Source organism: Trichoderma camerunense (assembly GCF_050948025.1).
Source record: "Trichoderma camerunense strain CBS 138272 chromosome Unknown V8C40scaffold_2, whole genome shotgun sequence".
NCBI lineage: Eukaryota > Fungi > Ascomycota > Sordariomycetes > Hypocreales > Hypocreaceae > Trichoderma > Trichoderma camerunense.
In genome coordinates, this window is record NW_028145368.1 from 890,439 (window position 1) to 909,268 (window position 18,830).

General features: G+C 52.0%; 9 protein-coding genes across 9 annotated transcripts; 5 read left to right on the forward strand and 4 right to left on the reverse strand.

Moving 5' to 3' along the window:
- Positions 1-1,557: 1,557 nt before the first annotated feature.
- On the reverse strand, positions 1,558-2,724 carry V8C40DRAFT_232523 (uncharacterized protein). Its single transcript, XM_083213157.1, has 2 exons — positions 1,756-2,724; positions 1,558-1,704 (listed from the first exon to the last, which is right to left on the reverse strand). The coding sequence occupies exon 1, from the start codon at positions 2,301-2,303 to the stop codon at positions 1,848-1,850; it is 456 nt and encodes a 151-aa protein (XP_083077700.1). The 5' UTR covers positions 2,304-2,724; the 3' UTR covers positions 1,558-1,704; positions 1,756-1,847.
- On the forward strand, positions 2,578-3,405 carry V8C40DRAFT_93333 (uncharacterized protein). The gene is made up of 2 exons (XM_083223629.1): positions 2,578-3,135; positions 3,211-3,405. The coding sequence occupies exons 1-2, from the start codon at positions 2,852-2,854 to the stop codon at positions 3,350-3,352; spliced, it is 426 nt and encodes a 141-aa protein (XP_083077701.1). The 5' UTR covers positions 2,578-2,851; the 3' UTR covers positions 3,353-3,405.
- A 4-nt stretch (positions 3,406-3,409) lies between these two features.
- On the forward strand, positions 3,410-3,908 carry V8C40DRAFT_93334 (uncharacterized protein). Its single transcript, XM_083223630.1, has one exon. It carries the CDS (start codon positions 3,446-3,448, stop codon positions 3,743-3,745), a length of 300 nt encoding a protein of 99 aa, XP_083077702.1. The 5' UTR covers positions 3,410-3,445; the 3' UTR covers positions 3,746-3,908.
- A 3,458-nt stretch (positions 3,909-7,366) lies between these two features.
- Positions 7,367-8,204, reverse strand: V8C40DRAFT_232531 (uncharacterized protein; the record flags this gene model as incomplete). Its single annotated transcript, XM_083213158.1, has 2 exons — positions 8,188-8,204; positions 7,367-8,126 (listed from the first exon to the last, which is right to left on the reverse strand). A coding segment is annotated over exon 2 (242 nt), but the record flags the coding sequence as incomplete, so codon positions are not given.
- Positions 8,181-8,792, reverse strand: V8C40DRAFT_232532 (uncharacterized protein). Its single transcript, XM_083213159.1, has one exon. The coding sequence runs from the start codon at positions 8,733-8,735 to the stop codon at positions 8,418-8,420; it is 318 nt and encodes a 105-aa protein (XP_083077704.1). The 5' UTR covers positions 8,736-8,792; the 3' UTR covers positions 8,181-8,417.
- Positions 8,793-9,989: 1,197 nt separating this feature from the next.
- V8C40DRAFT_232534 (exosome catalytic subunit DIS3) lies at positions 9,990-13,289 on the forward strand. The gene is made up of 2 exons (XM_083213160.1): positions 9,990-10,249; positions 10,311-13,289. The coding sequence occupies exons 1-2, from the start codon at positions 10,054-10,056 to the stop codon at positions 13,073-13,075; spliced, it is 2,961 nt and encodes a 986-aa protein (XP_083077705.1). The 5' UTR covers positions 9,990-10,053; the 3' UTR covers positions 13,076-13,289.
- Positions 13,154-15,191, reverse strand: V8C40DRAFT_232535 (RNA-binding GTPase NUG1). Its single transcript, XM_083213161.1, has 2 exons — positions 15,106-15,191; positions 13,154-15,002 (listed from the first exon to the last, which is right to left on the reverse strand). Exons 1-2 carry the CDS (start codon positions 15,131-15,133, stop codon positions 13,369-13,371), a joined length of 1,662 nt encoding a protein of 553 aa, XP_083077706.1. The 5' UTR covers positions 15,134-15,191; the 3' UTR covers positions 13,154-13,368.
- A 430-nt stretch (positions 15,192-15,621) lies between these two features.
- On the forward strand, positions 15,622-17,369 carry V8C40DRAFT_93435 (pyridoxal phosphate-dependent transferase). Its single transcript, XM_083223631.1, has 3 exons — positions 15,622-16,007; positions 16,066-16,558; positions 16,620-17,369. The coding sequence occupies exons 1-3, from the start codon at positions 15,802-15,804 to the stop codon at positions 17,229-17,231; spliced, it is 1,311 nt and encodes a 436-aa protein (XP_083077707.1). The 5' UTR covers positions 15,622-15,801; the 3' UTR covers positions 17,232-17,369.
- A 50-nt stretch (positions 17,370-17,419) lies between these two features.
- V8C40DRAFT_232538 (spliceosome assembly protein PRP11) lies at positions 17,420-18,727 on the forward strand. The gene is made up of 2 exons (XM_083213162.1): positions 17,420-18,441; positions 18,500-18,727. Exon 1 carries the CDS (start codon positions 17,530-17,532, stop codon positions 18,244-18,246), a length of 717 nt encoding a protein of 238 aa, XP_083077708.1. The 5' UTR covers positions 17,420-17,529; the 3' UTR covers positions 18,247-18,441; positions 18,500-18,727.
- Positions 18,728-18,830: the final 103 nt, after the last annotated feature.

Genomic DNA, 18,830 nt, shown 5'->3' on the forward strand with positions numbered 1-18,830 from the left:
GTAACGATGACGATCGCACCAGGCGGCAGTCAGGAAACACGAGCGGCGACCGACTTTTGTCTGCGGCGTGCGTGCGCGTCTCTGCGAGTCTGTTCTGCAGAGAGGCAATCGGCGATGGTTAGAAGCAGCGCGACTCGAGTCGACTCGGTGGAGACTCGCGAGAGGGCTGAAGAGTTGAGCGCAGCAGTGCAGTGGCAGAAGTACTACTAGTAGTAGCGTAGCGCAGCGAGGCACGACGCAAAACAAACAAAAGCGCAGACAGTCGCGAAGAGCTGGGGGACCTTGTGCCGGATGTGGGCGCGATGTCTGGCGGGAGGTTGTGTGCAAGAAGAGGGAGGGTGGTTTAGGGTGGTTATGGTGGTGGTGGTGGTGGAGATGGAAGAGGAGCTTTGTAATTGACGGGACAGTGGCAGGTAGGTATGTCGTACGTTAGCACGCTTTTCGCACGCTAGAGGTCGCAGAGACTTGCAGAAACAAGAGCGGGCTTGACGGGGCGGGGGAGAGGGAACAAGAAAAAGGCTGGACCAAGGGTTGAGGGTGCGATGCGATGCTGGATTTTATTTGTGGATGCGCGGATGGAGGGCTGCAAGCGGATGGCGACGAATCATGGTTGGCTGCAAAGACGCAGCGGCTGGAGACTTTTTTTTTCTTGTAAAAGAGGCGTTGGAGGGGGCGTGGGAGAAGAAAAAATTGGAACGAGTAGATGAAGGTGATGCAAGGGAGGATGAAGTTTGAGGCAAGGCAACCCGGTTCAGCAGAGCATGGACGTAACTTGGCCAGGTAGATGCCAGGTACTCGCAGGTACGGGGTACTGCAAGTAGCGCTTGTGCGATGCTAGCGGTACCTGTGGCTAAGATCAATGGTTGGATGGATGGATGGATGCTAAAAGGGCGGAATGACAGCACAGATGCAGCACAACGGCTGAAAAGACGAGGATAATATACCGACTTATGTACGAGTAGTCTAGCAATGAATCATGGCTAGATAGAAAGATGGCAAGATGAGCGTCCCGGTTATTTCTGACGAGCCGGGGGCTTGCTGCAGCTCAGCCGTGCGCAGAGTCAGTAGCATCCAAGCACGGGTTTGGGATTCGTCGGTACCAGTAGCATCAAAGAGGAGCATCCCTGCAGCTCGCCATCGTGAGCTGCTAGTACATACGAGTACCACTTATACGACATGCAAGCGTGCGAGGAAGAGTCGTCGTCGTCCGTCCGTCCGCAGCAAAAATACCCTGCTGTTTGGAAAGCTGATATTCCCGGAATATAATACCGTCTGAAAAGTGCTATTAGTACTAACAACATCCTGTACAGTATTACCTCTTCCGCCCCCAAGTATAGTATCAAATACTGGTAAGGTAGTACCCAAGGCAGGTAATACAGTAATAAGCCGGTATGGATTCCATGTTACAACATGGAATATACAATTCAGGTTCGCTACAGCAGACACAAAGAGACAATAGCCGTGTGCAAGTATAAGCTGATAAGGCGCATCAAATATTGATAATCCATCAATACCCCCGTTAGCCTCCGCTGGTTCGGCCAACCGCTGCCCTGTTCTCCGTAAGGCGTGCAGTCAATGAACTCACTCCAGATATGCAAGCAATGCCCTCGAACCCGGGGCTCCAAAACATCCCTGCTGGCTCGCCATGGCACTCGGCAATAGTGCCTTGTTGGGAACTGCAGCTTCCGTTGATTGATCCTTCAGGTCAGCCTCTCTGCCCGCTTTGCTTCTGCTCATGGGATTTATTAATCTAAGTGAGTTTGGCCCTGTGTTTTACCTGCCCAAATAGATTCCCGGCCTCTGCCTTGATACGACAGCCGCCACGTTCAAAAACCGACACTAGTGGTCTATCCAGTCTGCGCGTCGCTTATTTTAGTTGAAGCGTGCGCGCGTGCAGAGTCGCAGCAGCTCGGTCCTAGAAAGTGACCGCGTTGAGGGCTAGGAAAGCTAGCAAAGCAAAGCAAAAGGCCAAGCTCAGCTACGGACCAACACTTGAACGGGGCATGGGTCGTGTCTTGGCTCGAAAAAGGGGGGGATGCTGAAATGGAAAAGAAGAAGAAGCAGAGCAGCAACATCGCAAGAGGATCAAAAGCTGCGACAAAAACTACAACACAAGTGACCGGCCAGGCCCAGGTCCGAAGTTGCATCGCATGGAGGCTAGCTCTGGAGCAAGTCGAGGTGGACAAGAAAAGACAAGGGAAGACATGACAAGGAACATGTATCGTACGGAGCAGAGCAGCGGCGAACGCTATGGCCACCCCGGGTGCGTCCGTGCGCCTCCATGCATCGAAGTGATCAGTCATTCCTAGCTCGTGTTGGTCTGCGCCCGGCCTGACGTTATTATGGACCGCGCGGTTCTATTTTCGAAAGCTGATGGCCGTGTTGTGAGAAAGTCCATGGAGTCATCGGTCATGCGTGGAAGAAAAAAAAATTAGTTAGACTTGGCCTCAGACATACTTCGTGGCAAATCGGGCCCAAGTTGCCCCTTGAGTTCATGCCAGATGTGAATCAGTTTGCGCGTACTTACCAGTTCCGAGTTATCGTCTATGTACATCTCCTGCATGGCCCAGTCCTAACCAGCTGCTGCATGATTTGGCCGTCACAGCATTGGCTGGCATGTCGGTGCCGCTAGCTGGGCCAACGACGTCATCTCGGCGTTCTGGGTCGCAGCCCGTCGGAAGCAACAGTCAGTTTCCTGCTCGGCTAGTCAGTATTGGGCAATAAATTGGCTTGATGCCGCCTCCCCATTGGCTCCTGCGTGGCTCCTGCATGGCGCTGCTTTCACCAACATCCGCATTGGCCATGCGGCCGGATAGAGTTGGCCTGGAGGTGGAGCCTCGCTTTTGGCTGAATGGAGGGAAGGGACCTACGAGGACGGGCGGGATGGAGGGGAAGCCGGCAGGTACTCCCAAGTATCTTGTCTGTTGGGTCTACCTGGACCTCGACCATGTGCCTCCCCATCACGTCTTTTTCCCCGAGAGGCTCACGTCTTACTATTCAATGTCTTACGGCCGAGTTGGACAATAATACGGCAACGATCTTCTTTGTAATATCCATCTCAGCTTCTTTCCGGGCCATGAAGACGCCACTTCCGGATGCTGGCTTGTCGCTTTTGCTTGTGGCTTCTCTAGAAGTGTATGTAAACCGAGACATGAATCGATTCAAATCAAATAACAAAAGTCAGATATTGTTAACAAGCCAGAGCTAAAGGCAGGCCCCCATTCACAGGTGCAGTAGTACACGTACTGTACGTGCATGCCTTAGTAGATACAGGGACCTACATTTGAGGATGTCTCATCTGATTCGCTGCCTCGTTCGGGCAATGGCCACCTCGTGCTACATGGTGATGTGATATTTGATATAGCCGTAGTCTTATGCCTCGAGAGAGAAAAAAAAGGCAGGGGCCCGTGATAGGTGCTTGCATCTGCATTCCGCGAGCACGAGCATGTCTCGTTTTTTGCTACTAAAGGCTGATATAATCGTTAGTATCCGTATGCTGGATCCCTTGAGTGCTGATGCCGTCATCACCGCTGACAAGGTCTGCCCGAATAAGCCGGTGCTTAAATTCGATCGCACGTGTAACTTGACGGCATCCCGAGGCTGGCATGGGTACCAGTACTACGGTAACTTGGATTTGAAGAGCGATATACGAAGCGAGCTAAGGTCCTACGCTGGTACTCATACTTCAAGGATCCTGCCTGTACCTAGAGGTAGTGCGACTGTAGCACACGCCTTAGGGCCTTGAGCGCCTTCCGCAACTCGATCGGCAGGCCTCCTCTTGCAAGTGCAAGTAAGTGCAAGTGCAGGCCAGGATTGGCCCAGGGCTGGCAGGCGCTTCCGCTGGTGGGCAGATTCCCAAGGAACGGTACCTTGGATGGAGAACACCATCTCTTATTGTTTGTTGCGACATGCCATGTCGTTGGGATTGTTGTCTCTAGATGGCGTTCTGTCAATAACAAGCTTCGAGCAGTTCCAGCGCCACGACGCGACCCCAGGCTGCCATGCTACAGCCATACCATGCTACAGCCATGCCAGGCCATCCCCAGAACCACTATTGCGCCCGTGGATTAGAGTTTGCGCCGCGAAACCAGGCTTCCAGAACAGGGCAACAGGAAGCAGAACTCGCCCGTACCGAAACGAACGATACGCATGGTAGTGCCTAAACAGAGTTGATCAACAGGAGAGGATCCACCAACAAATGCCTCAGAACAATCGAAACGCCCAGTCGTCGTCTCTGTTCTTGCGCGCTTCAGCCCCAATGGTCTGGCCACCCCCTCTTTCAGCTCTCCCGTCTACCCTGTCCAGCAAACCGATCACGGCTGTAAAGGTCTAATGATGCTAGCGGCGGCCGATAGGAAGCTGACCCAAGCCTTTCTCAACAATCCAGACCGATACCTCACTCAACAAGAGGCGGGAATATTGAATAGGCAGCAAATGCGTGTCGAGATCCTCTCCCGACCCGAGTCACACCAGGCGGCGCTTGCCAGGCTCGGCCAATCTCGAAATCTATGTACGAGTGGCAGCAATAGGACGCCATAGTCGGTAGCACTGCACGACAATGCCAGTGTGCTACAGCTTTGGCGTCTACGCAACACGGCAGCACTAGGCCAACGCTAAGACGCGCGCCGCTCTATCACTGGCCCCAGGTGTTCACAAGGTGATCACACAAACATGGGGACCCAGGCCAGGGTCATGGCTGCAAGGGTGGCGGCCTTGCGTGGGCACCTCTGCTCTGAGTGTGTGGTGCGGGAACGATTCGATCGCGCTGACCCCAGACAGGCCAAAAAAGCCCTCCCAAGGGCCGTCTCACACAGCCTGACCAACAGCATCGGAACTGCTCGTCCCCCGCAACGGTAGCCCCATGATGGCTGGCATTCCTTGGGACGCCTGTTCCTTTCAGCACCTACCACAGCTTCTACCACCCTCCCTAGAAAAGCAGCATTCTGGGCGTGCATCGCACAGATACCCGCAACCCGGTATCCGCCACGCTATAACGCGCTTTCGCCTACTCTCTGGCCTCTTGCCTTATTCGATTCCATGTCCAGTGGGATCAGCAACCGATTAGATTCTTCCCCTTGATCACTCTTGTGGATGCTACTGCTACCACTACCATGCATATTGTACTTATGTCCGTCCATAGCCTGACAAAACTTCCACCTGGACTCCTACATGTCTCCCCCTGCGGATGATATGCTCCGTTCTCAAAGATTACTCCGCCGCTGCCACAAGAACGATATCTGCGGAGCCGAAGTCGTCTGCTGATAATCCACAGCCCAATGCGTTCTCCACCTCTGCCGGAATAGCGTCTATTACGACTACAGGACAAGTGCGATCTTGACCTTGCAACCGCGTTAGACGGGGGTGGCAGCTCGTACATACCTGAAGTGGTATTGGCAGCGATTGTTAGATACGGGGTCTAGTTCAACGCTAGGCAAATCCACTCCTCACCTCATCAGTTCTTTGCAACGAAAACGACTCCATTCCAGTGCCCCACCACCACCAGCATCTTCCCGCCGGCTCTAGCGTCGCTCCAACGGCCACTATATCTGCTATGATGGTGCGAGCAGCGCTTCTTGCATCCAGGGCTGGATACCAAGCTGCCGCGGAGGTGTCCGGTATACTCGTGGCCTGCGATATTGACGCTTGACGCAGCGCACTCCAACACTCGTATACTTTATAGCAAATGAGTCATGGAAAGTCATGGAGCCGTTGATATTTAGCAACTTCTGCTTTTCGTGGCTATTTCTGCGGAGTTCATTTCAAGGATTTACTGCTGGGAACCGCCCGCACAAAGTACCCACCGATTTATACTTGACGAAAGCCTCTTTCTTCGTTACCAGCTTGTCGTCAAGTTCATCCATGAGATGCACATTTCGATTTCCCAGTGGTACTTTTACCATAATCATGAGTCAAGTGATTTCAGCATTGCCTGTATAGGCATTTTCTCAAACGCAATTGAATGTCTCAAGGTTCATATTGGATTACACAACGACTAGTCCACGGTGGTGTGTTCCTGGTGTCTTCTGAGGTCTTTGAATCTTGCTTGAATGCGCCATGGGCCATGCCCCTGTCCCATGCCTCGTGCGCTAGATTAACGATGCGCCATCCTCACGGCCTACGAACGAAACTGGATTCAAGCAGTCGAAAGGTACCGCGCGTTTGCAGGGTCTCGGCACAATGCATCGTCTTTACTGCCACACTCCAAACCCAGGTTGACCGAGTCAGGGGAACCCGCATATCAGAGTCCCATCGACTCTGTCGAGGACGTGGGATTATACATGCTCTCGTCGGCTCATATCTTTACCCGGTGCGGTTACTCTCAGTATGCATGCAAAGGTAGGACAGTGAAAGGCCATGCAGATGGATGCAGCCAAGGATGTTAGGATATGCCACCCCACATCGCACCGAAGCAATCATGACATGAATCTCACGAGCACATGCACCTCTTTCCACTTCACAACCCGTGGCAGCAAAGTAGCACTAGCTCGAAATTTCTCGTACCAGCCCCCTCCCCTTGTGAATGGGGGCTTGTGTACCTCATGGACACCACCAACATTCCTTTTTCCCAAGAAGCCAGGGGTAACACTGCGGATCTATCCAGTGACACACACACCAAGGCAAATCCCATTTTGCGATTGCCGACACCTCCAGATCGTCACCTCAGGAAGCCCCTAAGGAGATGGATGGTGCCAGTCTGGCACCGGAGGTTTTTTCTTTTTATTTTCCACCCTTTTTTAACCCCCCCCTTTCTCTTTTATTGCTTTTCTGGCTTCTTTCCTGCCACTAACATTCTAGCGTCATGATCTGTGAAGCATTGCCCTTGTCGTTGCACAAGCCCTGCCACTATTCGTCTCCTTGACAGCCAATGTTTGTCTGCTAAATTCCTGTTCAGGAACTGGAGGCGTTAATGGAGACCTTGCCGGCAGGGGGTTTTTCTCAAGCAGTTTACTATCATGGACAGCCATCTTCTGGGACGTCATCGTACCGGCATGATAGGAACGTGCAAATTTGGCATTCGTAACCCCACTTGCTGTTATACTTGATAGTATAACATGATGATATTCCAGAGTCATGTGTAGAGAATGGGTAAGAATGAATTAGACGATAAGACATGATGGCCGGGGTATGACGGCTGAGAAAGCCAGCTCTGTTAATGGCCTACAACAGAGGAGCTGCAATTTAGCGTCACCATACCCTGCAATGCAATGCAATGCATGAATTCTCGTTATCAATCACATTATCCTGTGGATAGCGGCTACGCAATTATCTTGGATGCCGGCCATGCTATTACAGCAGTTTACTCAAAGCAAGGCATACAAGTCAGAAGTGGAAAGCCTTGCTTGCAGGTATGTACGAAGCCTGTAGTCTGCAACCTTGTATCTTTTTTTCCCCTTCATCTCCACACCGGCAAATGGTGTTGAAGGCTAACTTCTGACCGCTGCTCGTACAGCTGCGGGTTTAAACATCCTTGTTCTTTCTGGCATCATTTGCATTTTTCGCGATGCTACCCCATCTTCTCACGAGACTCTCAACTCGAAAGAATAGCGTTGATCGAGCCCACATCAGGCAGCGCATCCAGCCATGTGACTGCGGGTCAACAGGTCGGTTGCCAAGGCAAGGATGCATCTCAGAGGTTACCTAATGTAAGTCTGCCGGCCAGCTTTCCAGCTCTCAACGCCCCGAGAGGGGCAAGTTGTTGATCTCTTTGCGAAGCAAGCAAGCAAGGTGTCCTCCTCTTCTAGCTTCTCGCGCCAGTGGCCGTCGTGGCATTTGTTATTGGCTGCGAAGGCGACTAGCATGCATTTCAAGGCCAGCAGAACAGGATAGCCTGCTGCCTTGGCACATGTCGAGCTGTACGAAGGTACTGGCAGTGAGATCATGTCTATGCTGCCCCCCACTATGAGACGAATATGTCCGTACAGCCCATGGTTGACAAGCAGCGACGGGTATCCAATCCGAAAGAGCCGAATTATTGGGCTCAGAAACACGACTTTGGAACCCTTCCATCATCTTGTACCCCTTGGGGTTTTGGCTGGAGAAGGCAAAAAGAGGGCTTTGGTGATCAGCGCCCGCAGCCCTTTCATATGACAATTGGGGCCGTTTAGACTGTACATAGAGCACGGGATCTATTCTTGTTACCCGCTTATGCAAAATTCATTTGCCAGGGACCAGACCACAGGCGCTTACCTGCCTTTAGTTTTCACTCATTTCGGCGCTGGCTATCAAATCAGGGCGCCACAACTGACGTCGCGATACACGTCTGATGCTCTGCGACTCTGCCGTATAAACCAAGACTGATTTCCAAGACTTTACAGATCCACATAGGATTATTCACAGCAACGAAATGGACTAGTCGAGAACGTCGGCGAGTGTTGCGTTGTGGTCCTACATGATGAAAGCGTGCATGAAATAAATGGTCATCTGGCTCTGCTAGTCGAAGTCAAACGCACGCACATGCCCTTGCCCCCATAGCATGGGGGTACGAGGCGAGGCAACGCCTCTTCCTTGCTGTTTAGTGGCTCGCGGTTGACACCAGAGGACCAGTCTTTCAACCTTTGTTTAGATCTAGATGAGACGAAAATGACGACTGCGAGGAGACCTATCACCAGAAGCAACAATACAAGGTTGCAAGGCACGTTGTATCCAACACACACCGGTCTTCGTTCTTTGAGGGATGGGATGGGGACACATACGAACCCAATAATCCGGCGCCCACTCCCTTTCGATAAGAACATGGCGCGTCATCCTTGCCAGCCAAATGTTGTACACCGAGAGATGGTAGTATCCGCAAGACCCAACGAGCGGCGGAGATATGCGAAAAGGATCGGCTATACAAACGCCATTACCATAGCAGTAGCATGGACACACTTCTAGAGATGGAGCCGATGGGCCTGTTTATGGCTACAGAGCCTCGACGCGTCGCCTCCTGCAACCATGGTGACAAATGGTGAAGTACAGATGGCCTGGAGCGGTGAAAAACTGTCATGTCTCACCAACATTGGGCTTGTTTTCACCAACAGTGGATAAAGGGCATATTTCGGGGAATCCAGAGTCATACAAGCAGCAACCTAGGTCCAAGACGGTCCAGTTCTCCGAGGTGGTTTTTGCTCCGAGGGGGTACAAGAAACGAGATCACCAAAGGCCAGAAGGATCCTCCTGAGGCAGGGTGCAATCACTGCTTAGTGATAACATACGCTCGGTAACATCGGGGCCAAGTTTTTCCCCGAGCTGCGTTGATACCCCTTTGCGTCCTTTTGTTGGGCTCGCCCGGCTAGGGTAAGTGGCAAGTGACATGTTTAGGTAGGTGACATGCTAGAAGTTGAAGTTGCATTCATGACGATTCTTGGCCGCTTGGCCTTTAGGTCGTCCTGACAAGCGAGAGATATCTATTGTAGATGATTAGATTGACGTATATTGGGTAATGCAAGTAGAATATCTCACAACCGGGTAAGATATTGAGATTCCAGTTTCTCCATGATGATTGAATCCGGACTTGGCTGCTATCCCACGATTATGGTAGCAGGGCTGATAGTGTTGTATGGATAAGCACCATGGCACAGATGCACGCACTTTGGCCAAGTAAATTGAGAGCCCTATTGATAAGAACTTGTATAATTGATATACTTGAAAGGCATCTTTTCATGATAATTCATGATAGAGATGCGGTAAGATTGATCCCCGTTGAGTTTCAGAGGCAGTATGAGATGAGTGCTCACGTGACACTATCGTCGAGCTTCAATCACGTGATGTTGACCACATTTGAGTGAGTTTTGATGGGATAGAATCTTTCTTCACAAACCGAGAGATTGAAAAACAAGAATTATTAGAAGCAGCAAATACTGGAACACTTTTCTTTTGACTTTTAGTATTATAAGTTTTGTCCTAGCCAAACTTCTCTATCCGTACAATTTGCGGTTTGCTCTTTTACATATCGATAAGGTACCCCACTAGGAACTTCCAGATTCGTAGCGCCTTTGCATCTCACTTTACATCAGCATTTTTTTGACAGGAGTGAAAACTCACACCCAAGAAACACCCAAAGAGACAGCCATCATGACGAGCTTAAAGAGACCTCAGGGGTCTGACCAACTGGCTCAGAATATCTCCAACAAGGTCTATGTCAGGTCGACGCGGAGTGGAAAGGTCCAGAAGATTGTTCGCGAGGTCTATCTGAGAACGGATATCCCATGCTCATCGAACCTGTGCAGGGCGTGCTTGAGCCATGCACCCAGAAATGCAGTGAATGAAGGTAATTCTTTCTTTCTGTCTAAGTTCTGAAGACGAGACATGAGACTAATAGCTTGTGATAGCTCTACCCTTTGTTCTGTCGGCCAGACCGGCTGGTACAAAGTCGTATCCCCAGGGCCACTACTTAGTTCCAGATACAAACGCGCTGCTAAACGCCATGGATTTGTTTGAGCAGAGCTCATCGTTTTATGATGTTATCATCTTGCAGACTGTTCTGGAGGAGCTTAAGAATCGCTCATTGCCGCTCTACAATCGCCTTGTTGGACTGACAAAGAGCGAGGATAAGAGATTCTACGTTTTCTTTAACGAGTTTCGACTGGAGACGTACATCAATCGCGAAGCCAATGAGACTGTCAATGACAGAAATGACCGTGCGGTTCGACAGGCTGTCAAATGGTATGGGGAGCACTTGGCTTTAACCAAGGCGGTACAAATCCCGGCGGTTGTCATGCTGAGTGATGATCGGGATAATTTGAGGAAAGCGAAGGCGCAGGGCCTGCACGCGTCTTCGCTGGCGGACTATGTCAGCGAACTAGAGGATGGCGACAGGCTGCTCGACATGATTGCCGAGTCACAGTCTCAAGCCCAAGGTGGATTCAAGCAGGCTTCCCAGCAGCCCCTTTACCCAGAGTACTATACCTCCTCAAGAATGATGACGGGAGTCAAGGCCGGCTTGCTGCATCAGGGAATCTTCAATGTGTCTCCGTATAACTACCTAGAAGGATCGATCAAGGTGCCTGCTTTCCCGAAGCCTCTGCTTATTCTCGGCCGCGAGAACATTAACCGATCTATTGATGGCGATGTTGTCGTCGTCGAGCTCCTTCCACAAGATCAATGGAAGTCACCATCAACGAAGATCATTGAGGAGGACACAATCACAAAGAACGAAAATGCGGACACAGAAGAGCGTCAAGATTTTGTGTCGGACAAGGAGCGCAAGGCACTTCAGGAGGAGGTGAAGAGGACACAAAAGGCATCAGGGGAGGGCCAACTGCAACCAACAGCCAAGGTTGTGGGCGTGGTGAAGCGCAACTGGCGACAGTACGTCGGTCACATTGATCCCTCAACGGCCAGCAAGGGTCCATCACAAGGTCGTAGACTCGATAGCGTCTTCCTCATCCCCATGGATAAGAAGATCCCCAAGATCCGTCTCCGCACTCGTCAAGTCTCCGAACTCTTGGGTAAGAGACTGTTGGTCACTGTTGATTCATGGGACAGAGACTCAAGACATCCCGTGGGACATCTGGTTCGCTCCTTGGGAGAGCTTGAGACCAAGGCAGCCGAGACAGAGGCACTACTCCTGGAATGGGACGTCCAGTACCGACCTTTCCCCAAAACGGTGCTTGACTGCCTCCCGAAAGAGGGCCATAACTGGAGGGTGCCCGAGAGCAAGGAGGATCCAGGTTGGAGAGACCGAGAGGACCTTCGCGATCTTCTCATATGTAGCATTGATCCTCCCGGCTGTCAAGATATTGACGATGCTCTTCACGCCAGGCTATTACCCAACGGTAACTACGAGGTTGGCGTCCACATTGCGGACGTATCGCACTTTGTTAAGCCTGCAAATGCAATGGACACGGAAGCAAGCATTCGTGGCACCACAGTCTACCTGGTTGACAAGCGCATAGACATGCTTCCCATGCTGCTCGGCACCGATCTCTGTTCTCTCAAGCCCTATGTTGAGCGTTTTGCATTTACAGTCATTTGGGAAGTTGATGAGAATGCTGACGTTGTCAATGTCCGCTTTACAAAGTCTGTCATCAAGTCTCGCGAGGCATTCAGCTACGAACAAGCACAGCTTCGAATTGACGATGAGTCGCAGCAGGATGACCTCACAAAGGGCATGCGAATGCTGCTCATGCTGTCAAAGAAGCTCAAGAAGAAGCGTATGGATGCCGGTGCCCTGAGCCTGTCTTCTCCTGAGATCAAGGTGCACATGGAGTCAGAGTCCTCGGACCCCATTGATGTTAAGACGAAGGAACTTCTCGACACCAACTCTCTTGTCGAGGAATTCATGTTGTTCGCCAACGTCAGTGTTGCCGCCAAGATCTACGAGGCGTTTCCTCAAACTGCCATCCTGCGTCGCCACGGCGCCCCTCCTAAGACCAATTTCGACGAGTTGGCCGATCAGCTGCGTATCAAGCGTGGCTTGGAGCTGCGCACCGACTCCAGCAAGGCGTTGGCCGACTCCCTGGACAAGTGTGTCGACGAGAAGGATCCATTCTTCAACACGCTTGTCCGTATCATGGCCACGCGGTGCATGATGAGCGCTGAGTACTTCTGCTCCGGAACGCAGTCATACCCCGAGTTCCGCCACTACGGTCTCGCTTCTGAGATTTACACGCACTTTACTTCCCCTATTCGTCGATATGCAGATCTCCTCGCGCATAGACAACTTGCCGCCGCCATCGGCTACGAGGCTGTTCATCCTTCTGTTCGTAGCCGTGGTCGCCTCGAGGCAGTGTGCAAGAACATCAACGTCCGCCATCGCAACGCCCAAATGGCCGGCCGAGCTAGCATTGCTTATTATGTCGGTCAGGCTCTGAAGGGCAAGGTTGCTGAGGAGGAGGCCTTTGTCATGAAGATTTTCAGTAACGGATTCGTGGTCCTGGTGCCGCGGTTCGGTATTGAGGGTTTGATTAGGCTGCGTGATCTGGCTGATCCTGAGCCTGAGAGCGAGTATGACGCTGAGACGTATACGCTGACGACGAAGGGCGATAAGGCTGTTAAAGTAGAGCTTTTCCAAAAGGTTGTGGTTAGAGTCCATGATGATAAGGACGAGAGGACGGGTAAGAGGGGCGTCAAGATGGAGTTGGTGAGTGCTTAAAGATAAGGGGGGCTATATTTAACGAGACATAATTCTTCGAGAGGACATTTCACGAATGTTAGAGACTTAGAGTGAGAATAAAAAGGGAAAAGGATTGAAAGGCAATCCTTCTTGTTTGAAAAAGACGTGTACATCTATATGTATTTTGACATATCTAAACGTGTACATCCGGCCCAAGTCCGTTTTATTTTTGACCAAACCAGCCTACAACGCCAAACTCGTTATGAGAAATAATTAAAACCGCGTCATATATGATAAAAATTCCAACCGCATTTGCAATCGTGAGAGTTCTTTTACTGCTCCATGGCATCCTCTTCATTTGCAGCTCCGTTGCCATTGTCACCCCACAGGCCATCGAGCTTGAACTCGGCGGCCCACTCGGTAACAATCTCCTTCTGGTCGGCCATGACATCCTCCTCGCCGGCGTTCTTGATGGTAGACTTGGTGGCAGCGCCGTTGGCGGACTCGACGGCCAGGACGGGGGCCTCGACCCAGCCCTGGATACGGCCGTCACGCCAGTCCGTGACAACGGTCATGGCGGCAGCGTTGATGTTGGGGATGCCTCCGCGGCCGATCCTTCCACGCTTGCGGGCGACCTGGACGAGGAAGTCTGTGGTGATGTCGCCGTCGGTGCTGTTGGGCAGAAGCGCGGGGATGTCGTACACAGCGGTGAGCTTCTGCAGCAGGTCGGGGGTAGTGGAGAGACGACGGAGAAGGAGGCTGACGGCGGGGATGGGGTCGTCAATCTGCTTGGGGGGCACGGCGTTGAGGAGGACGAGGTGGGCGTGGGCCTCGGTGGCGTTCTTGATGGCGACGAGGCCTCCGGACTGGAGGGACGAGGACGAGGGGAAGACGACACCGGGGGAGTCGAGCAGCGTGAGCTTGCTATCGATCTTGACCTTGCGGATGCTCGTGGTGACGCCGGCCTCGGCACCGGCAGGGCAGGCCTTTGCGTTGTTGCTGCCCTTGCCGCTCAATCTGCTGAGAAGGGCGTTGATGATGGAGCTCTTACCGACGTTGGGGTAGCCGATGACGCCGACGGAGACGGCACGCTTCAGGTCGCGACTGGCAGCGTAGCTCTTGAGGGCCTTGAACAAGGCGGCCGAGGTGCTCTGCACCGTCAAGTCGCGGTGGCTAAACACATGCGCATTCGCAGCGGCGTGCGACGCCCGCACGGGAAGCGTGGGGAAGTACCGGCGCAGGTGGACGAGCCAGTCGCGCAGGACCTTGGGCGGGATCAGGTCGACCTTGTTGAGGATGAGGATGAGGCGCTTGCCCCCCGAGGCGGCCGCCATGACGCTGCGCTCGACCTCTCGCGAGCGGGTGCCCTCTGGGTCGCGGGCGTCGAGAACGTACAGCACGACGTCGGCTTCCTCGACGACCTGCTTGAAGACCTTGTCAAAGGTCTTTCTTGACGAAGCCTGGCCAATGGAAACATGTGCGCCATCATCAGAAGCATCACTATCGCTCTCCTCTTCCTCGTCGTCATCCATATCATCGTCGCTTGCGGCAAGAGACTTGTCGTACTTTTCCGCAGCAGCACGAGCACTGGCAATCAGCGCGGCCATAGGGTTAGACTCGTCGACATCCTCGTCAAAGTCGCCGTCCTCGTCCATCTGGTCGTCACCAGCCTCGTCGACGTCGTCCATGGCATCCTCGCCCTTGTTCTCAGCGCCGCCCGTCTTGGCAGCCTTGGCCAGCTCTTTTCTCCTCTGAGCCTCCTCGGCCTTCTTTGCGCGCTTCTGCTCAATCTCCTCCAGAATCTTCTCCTTGTAGGGGAACAGGTTGGGGATTCCGGGGTCCTTCTTCAGCTTGGATCGCCATTCTGGGTTCTTCTTGGCGAACTTGCGATCCTTTCTCTGCTTGGCTGCGGAGGCCTTTTGGATCTTGTTGCGAAGGCGGGTTGTTGTCCGCTTGGACTTTGGTTCTGCGCCATGGTTAGCAGGCAAAGGAAAGGTAATGGGACAGCCCAGGATTAAGAGTGAATCTGGGCTTGGGTTCAGTGATTGCTGCTCTGGGCCAAAACATACTCTTGGGTTTGTTAATTGAGCCTGCCATTGTGATTTGTCGTTGTCAATCGTAGATTTCTCTTGATAACGACTTGCGGCTTGCCTCCAACTGTGGTTGCCGTGCTAAGAAAAAAAAATTAAGTGGGATATCAATTCTGCCGGCGGCGCTCCACACCGCCTTGCTATCGGCCCCATCTGGTTTTGCAGATAAATTCTTAGAGCAGCATCTGGAAACGTTAGTAAGCCTTTTCTCTCAAGTAATAGGCCGAAGTACCCTTTGCCGTATTTCATAGTTGAAAGATACAAACAGCGTAGTATTAGCACTTCTCCGCAATGCGAAGAGCCCAATTAGGCGGATGTTCGACGTGGGTTTCCTTTTCCTGTTGAGCAAATCGACTAACGGCCCTTTGATGCCCACTTCCGATCTCGGGTGAGGCAGTCAAACCCGAGATGCGAGATGCTAGTCTTGGATCCTTGATGTCGTGCCCAAAAGATTGATGCTGGTAATGGCTCATAGTGAGAATCCCCCACCTGTAGGCGAAAAGTGCAGCCAATATGAAAGATGGACTGCAGCTATATATAAGACGGGCGTGGCGTTGATGCATTTTAATCCTCTCTCGTACTTGTTGTATACACCACGCAATTATCCGTGTTGCTTTACTTTGCTTGTCAACGGAGCAAAGTTCTAAATTCCACATCGTACACCAACAAGACACAATGGGTTCGATTAACACGCTTTCCCTGGCCCTTTCTGAAGCCAAGGCCCGCTACGTAACCCAAAATGCCAAATCCAAGGCATTCCATGAACAAGCCACCAAGTCATTCCCTGGAGGCAATACCAGGACGGTGCTTCATACTGATCCTTTCCCCATCTGCATGAAGTCTGGCCAAGGCTATCAACTCACCTCTGAAGATGGAAATACGTATGTTGACATGATTAAATATTCCGGCTTCTTGTCTTATTAACCCGGCCTGAAACAGCTACACAGACCTTACATGCGAATTCACGGCAGCACTCTATGGCCACTCTAACCCTGTGATTCTCGATGCCGTGAGCAATGTCCTCAAGACCGTGGGCATGAATGTTGGTGCAACGACATCTCAGGAGCAATTGTTTGCTCGGGAAATGTGCCAGCGCTTTGGACTTGAACGAGTGCGCTTCACCAACTCCGGCACTGAAGCCAATCTCCATGCTCTGGCCGCTGCGAGGAAGTTCACAAACAAGAGAAAGGTCGTTGTGTTTAACAGAGGCTACCATGGAGGAGTGCTGGGCTTCAAAGACGGGAAGCCGGCGCCTAATAATGTTGACCCAAACGATTGGATTATCGTCAAGTACAATGATGTCGATGCTGCCACCAAGGCAATTCAGAGTGAGGGAGTGGCCGCTGTCCTGTTGGAAGGCATGCAAGGAAACGGAGGATGTATTCTTGGAACCACAGAGTTCCTGACTGGCATCCAAAACGCTGCTGCAAAGGTGAAGAAACACAGAAATCATACCCGTCTATTTAGCACTTATGCTCACTCACATCTCATAGGCCGGCGTGGTGTTCATCCTCGACGAGGTCATGACCTCTAGAATATCATCTTCTGGCTATGCAGGCCTGCGAGGAATCAAGCCCGATCTCAAGACATTTGGCAAGTATCTCGGCGGCGGCCTAGCTTTTGGTGCCTTAGGTGGAAGAGCCGACATCATGGCAGCCTTCGACCCGAGACTCGCCACCTCGATCTCGCATTCTGGCACTTTCAACAACAACACGCTCGTGACACATGCTGGCTATGCGGGTCTCAGCAAGATCTACACTGCCGACGTAGCGGAAAAGTTTACCGAGATGGGCTCGGCGTTTTTATCCAAGCTTCAGGAGGCAGTTAAAGGAACAAGGATGACCTTCACGGGAATTGGATCCATCTTGTGCTCTCATTTCATCGAAGGAGATGTGGAAGTGAAGGCTATTGCTAGTGGAGACGATGTGCAAGAAAATGAGGTGCTCAAGGAGTTGTTTTGGTTTGAGATGCTGGAGCAGCGATTCTGGGTTACTCGCAGAGGCTTCATTGCGCTGATCCTGGAGACGCCGCAGTCGGAGCTGGAAAGATTTGTAGATGCTGTGAAGGCATTTGTGTCAAAGCATAACGACATACTAGCGATTTGAAGCGACGAAAGGTCAGCAAGGGTATGTTAGTCGCTGGTTCAATATGTAGATTGTTTAAGTAGCCTGGGGATCTGTGTGGCATCACACATGCCTGTTGATTGGCTAGCCTCACCCTATTACATAATCCATTTTTCCGCAGCCTTGTCCACCTTGTAACTTTTGCCATCGATTCTCGTAGCTCTGCATCAAACGCGCCTCCAAATTTCTCTTCTTTTTTCCTTTCGACTCCCAACTCCCACAACCAAACTCCCTCTCAACAAATCACCGCCTATCCAAGAATCCCCCATAGCCCATCTCAATGGACTACCAAAACCGCGCAGGCTCCAAATTCGGCGGCGGCGGTGTCGCCTCGCATTCCGCCACCAACGCCGACCGCCGCGAACGCCTCCGCAAGCTCGCCCTCGAGACAATCGACCTCGACAAGGACCCCTACTTCTTCAAGAACCACGTCGGCTCCTTCGAGTGCCGCCTCTGCCTGACCGTCCACCAAAACGACGGCTCCTATCTCGCCCACACCCAGGGGAAAAAACACCAGACCAACCTCGCCCGCCGCGCCGCCCGCGAGCAGAAGGAGGGCAAGCAGAACATCGACCCTGCCACGGGCCTGCCCGCCAGCGTCGCCGCCGGCCTCAACGCGCGCCGCAATGTCGTCAAGATTGGTCGCCCGGGGTACAAGATCACAAAGATCCGCGACCCCGTGACGCGACAGCAGGGTCTGCTCTTTCAGCTGCAGTACCCGGATGCTACGCCTGAGCTGGCGCCCAAGTGGCAGGTCATGAACGCTTTCACGCAGCGCGCCGAGGAGCCCGACAAGAACTTTCAGTACCTGGTCGTCGCCGCCGAGCCGTACGAGAGCGTGGGATTCAAGATTCCTGCGCGAGAGCTGGATAAGCGAGAGGATAAGCAATTTTGCTTCTGGGACCCGGATTCGAAGGAGTATTGGATTCAAGTCATGTTCATGACGGAGCGTGAGGAGCGCTTTAATGCTGCTCCTGGTTTGACGGCCAGGAGATGAATTGTTTGACAAGTGAGGAGAGACAGAAGATAAACATCATCAGGCTTCATGGAGATGCTATCTGATGATCGCCAGAACCACGGCTTTTGATACCCAAGAAGGACGGAAAGACCTTTGTACAGCCCCGTCTTTGGTGGCGCTCACAGCGCGAACGCGGTGGAATAATTAGCAGGCAACGATATCACAACTCATGGGGTAAGAGGCTGTCCGTTGGCTCAATACCAGCGTGCTCTTTTAGCTGACTTGCAACTAGCTGTTTGGCTCAACAGTCGACTTGGCCTTAGAATGAGTGAGGGCAAAACAGCACAAAGGTGGACACAAGCCATCTTTAGCACAATCAAGGTTACGAATGTTGGTTAGAATAATGAAACACAAACATGTATATATATACTCAATCGGAAATTGGATTTACGGCGCCCTGTCACACATCACTTATGTCAAATCATATACTATTTCAATACCAATGAAGTTTCTTTCGCAACTGATATATCCACGGTCTTAGACTAACGCATGCGTATGAGAAAAATGAAAAGCATCTTTCAGCAATATGAACAAGGGGATGTCAAGCACGATTTTTCCATGCC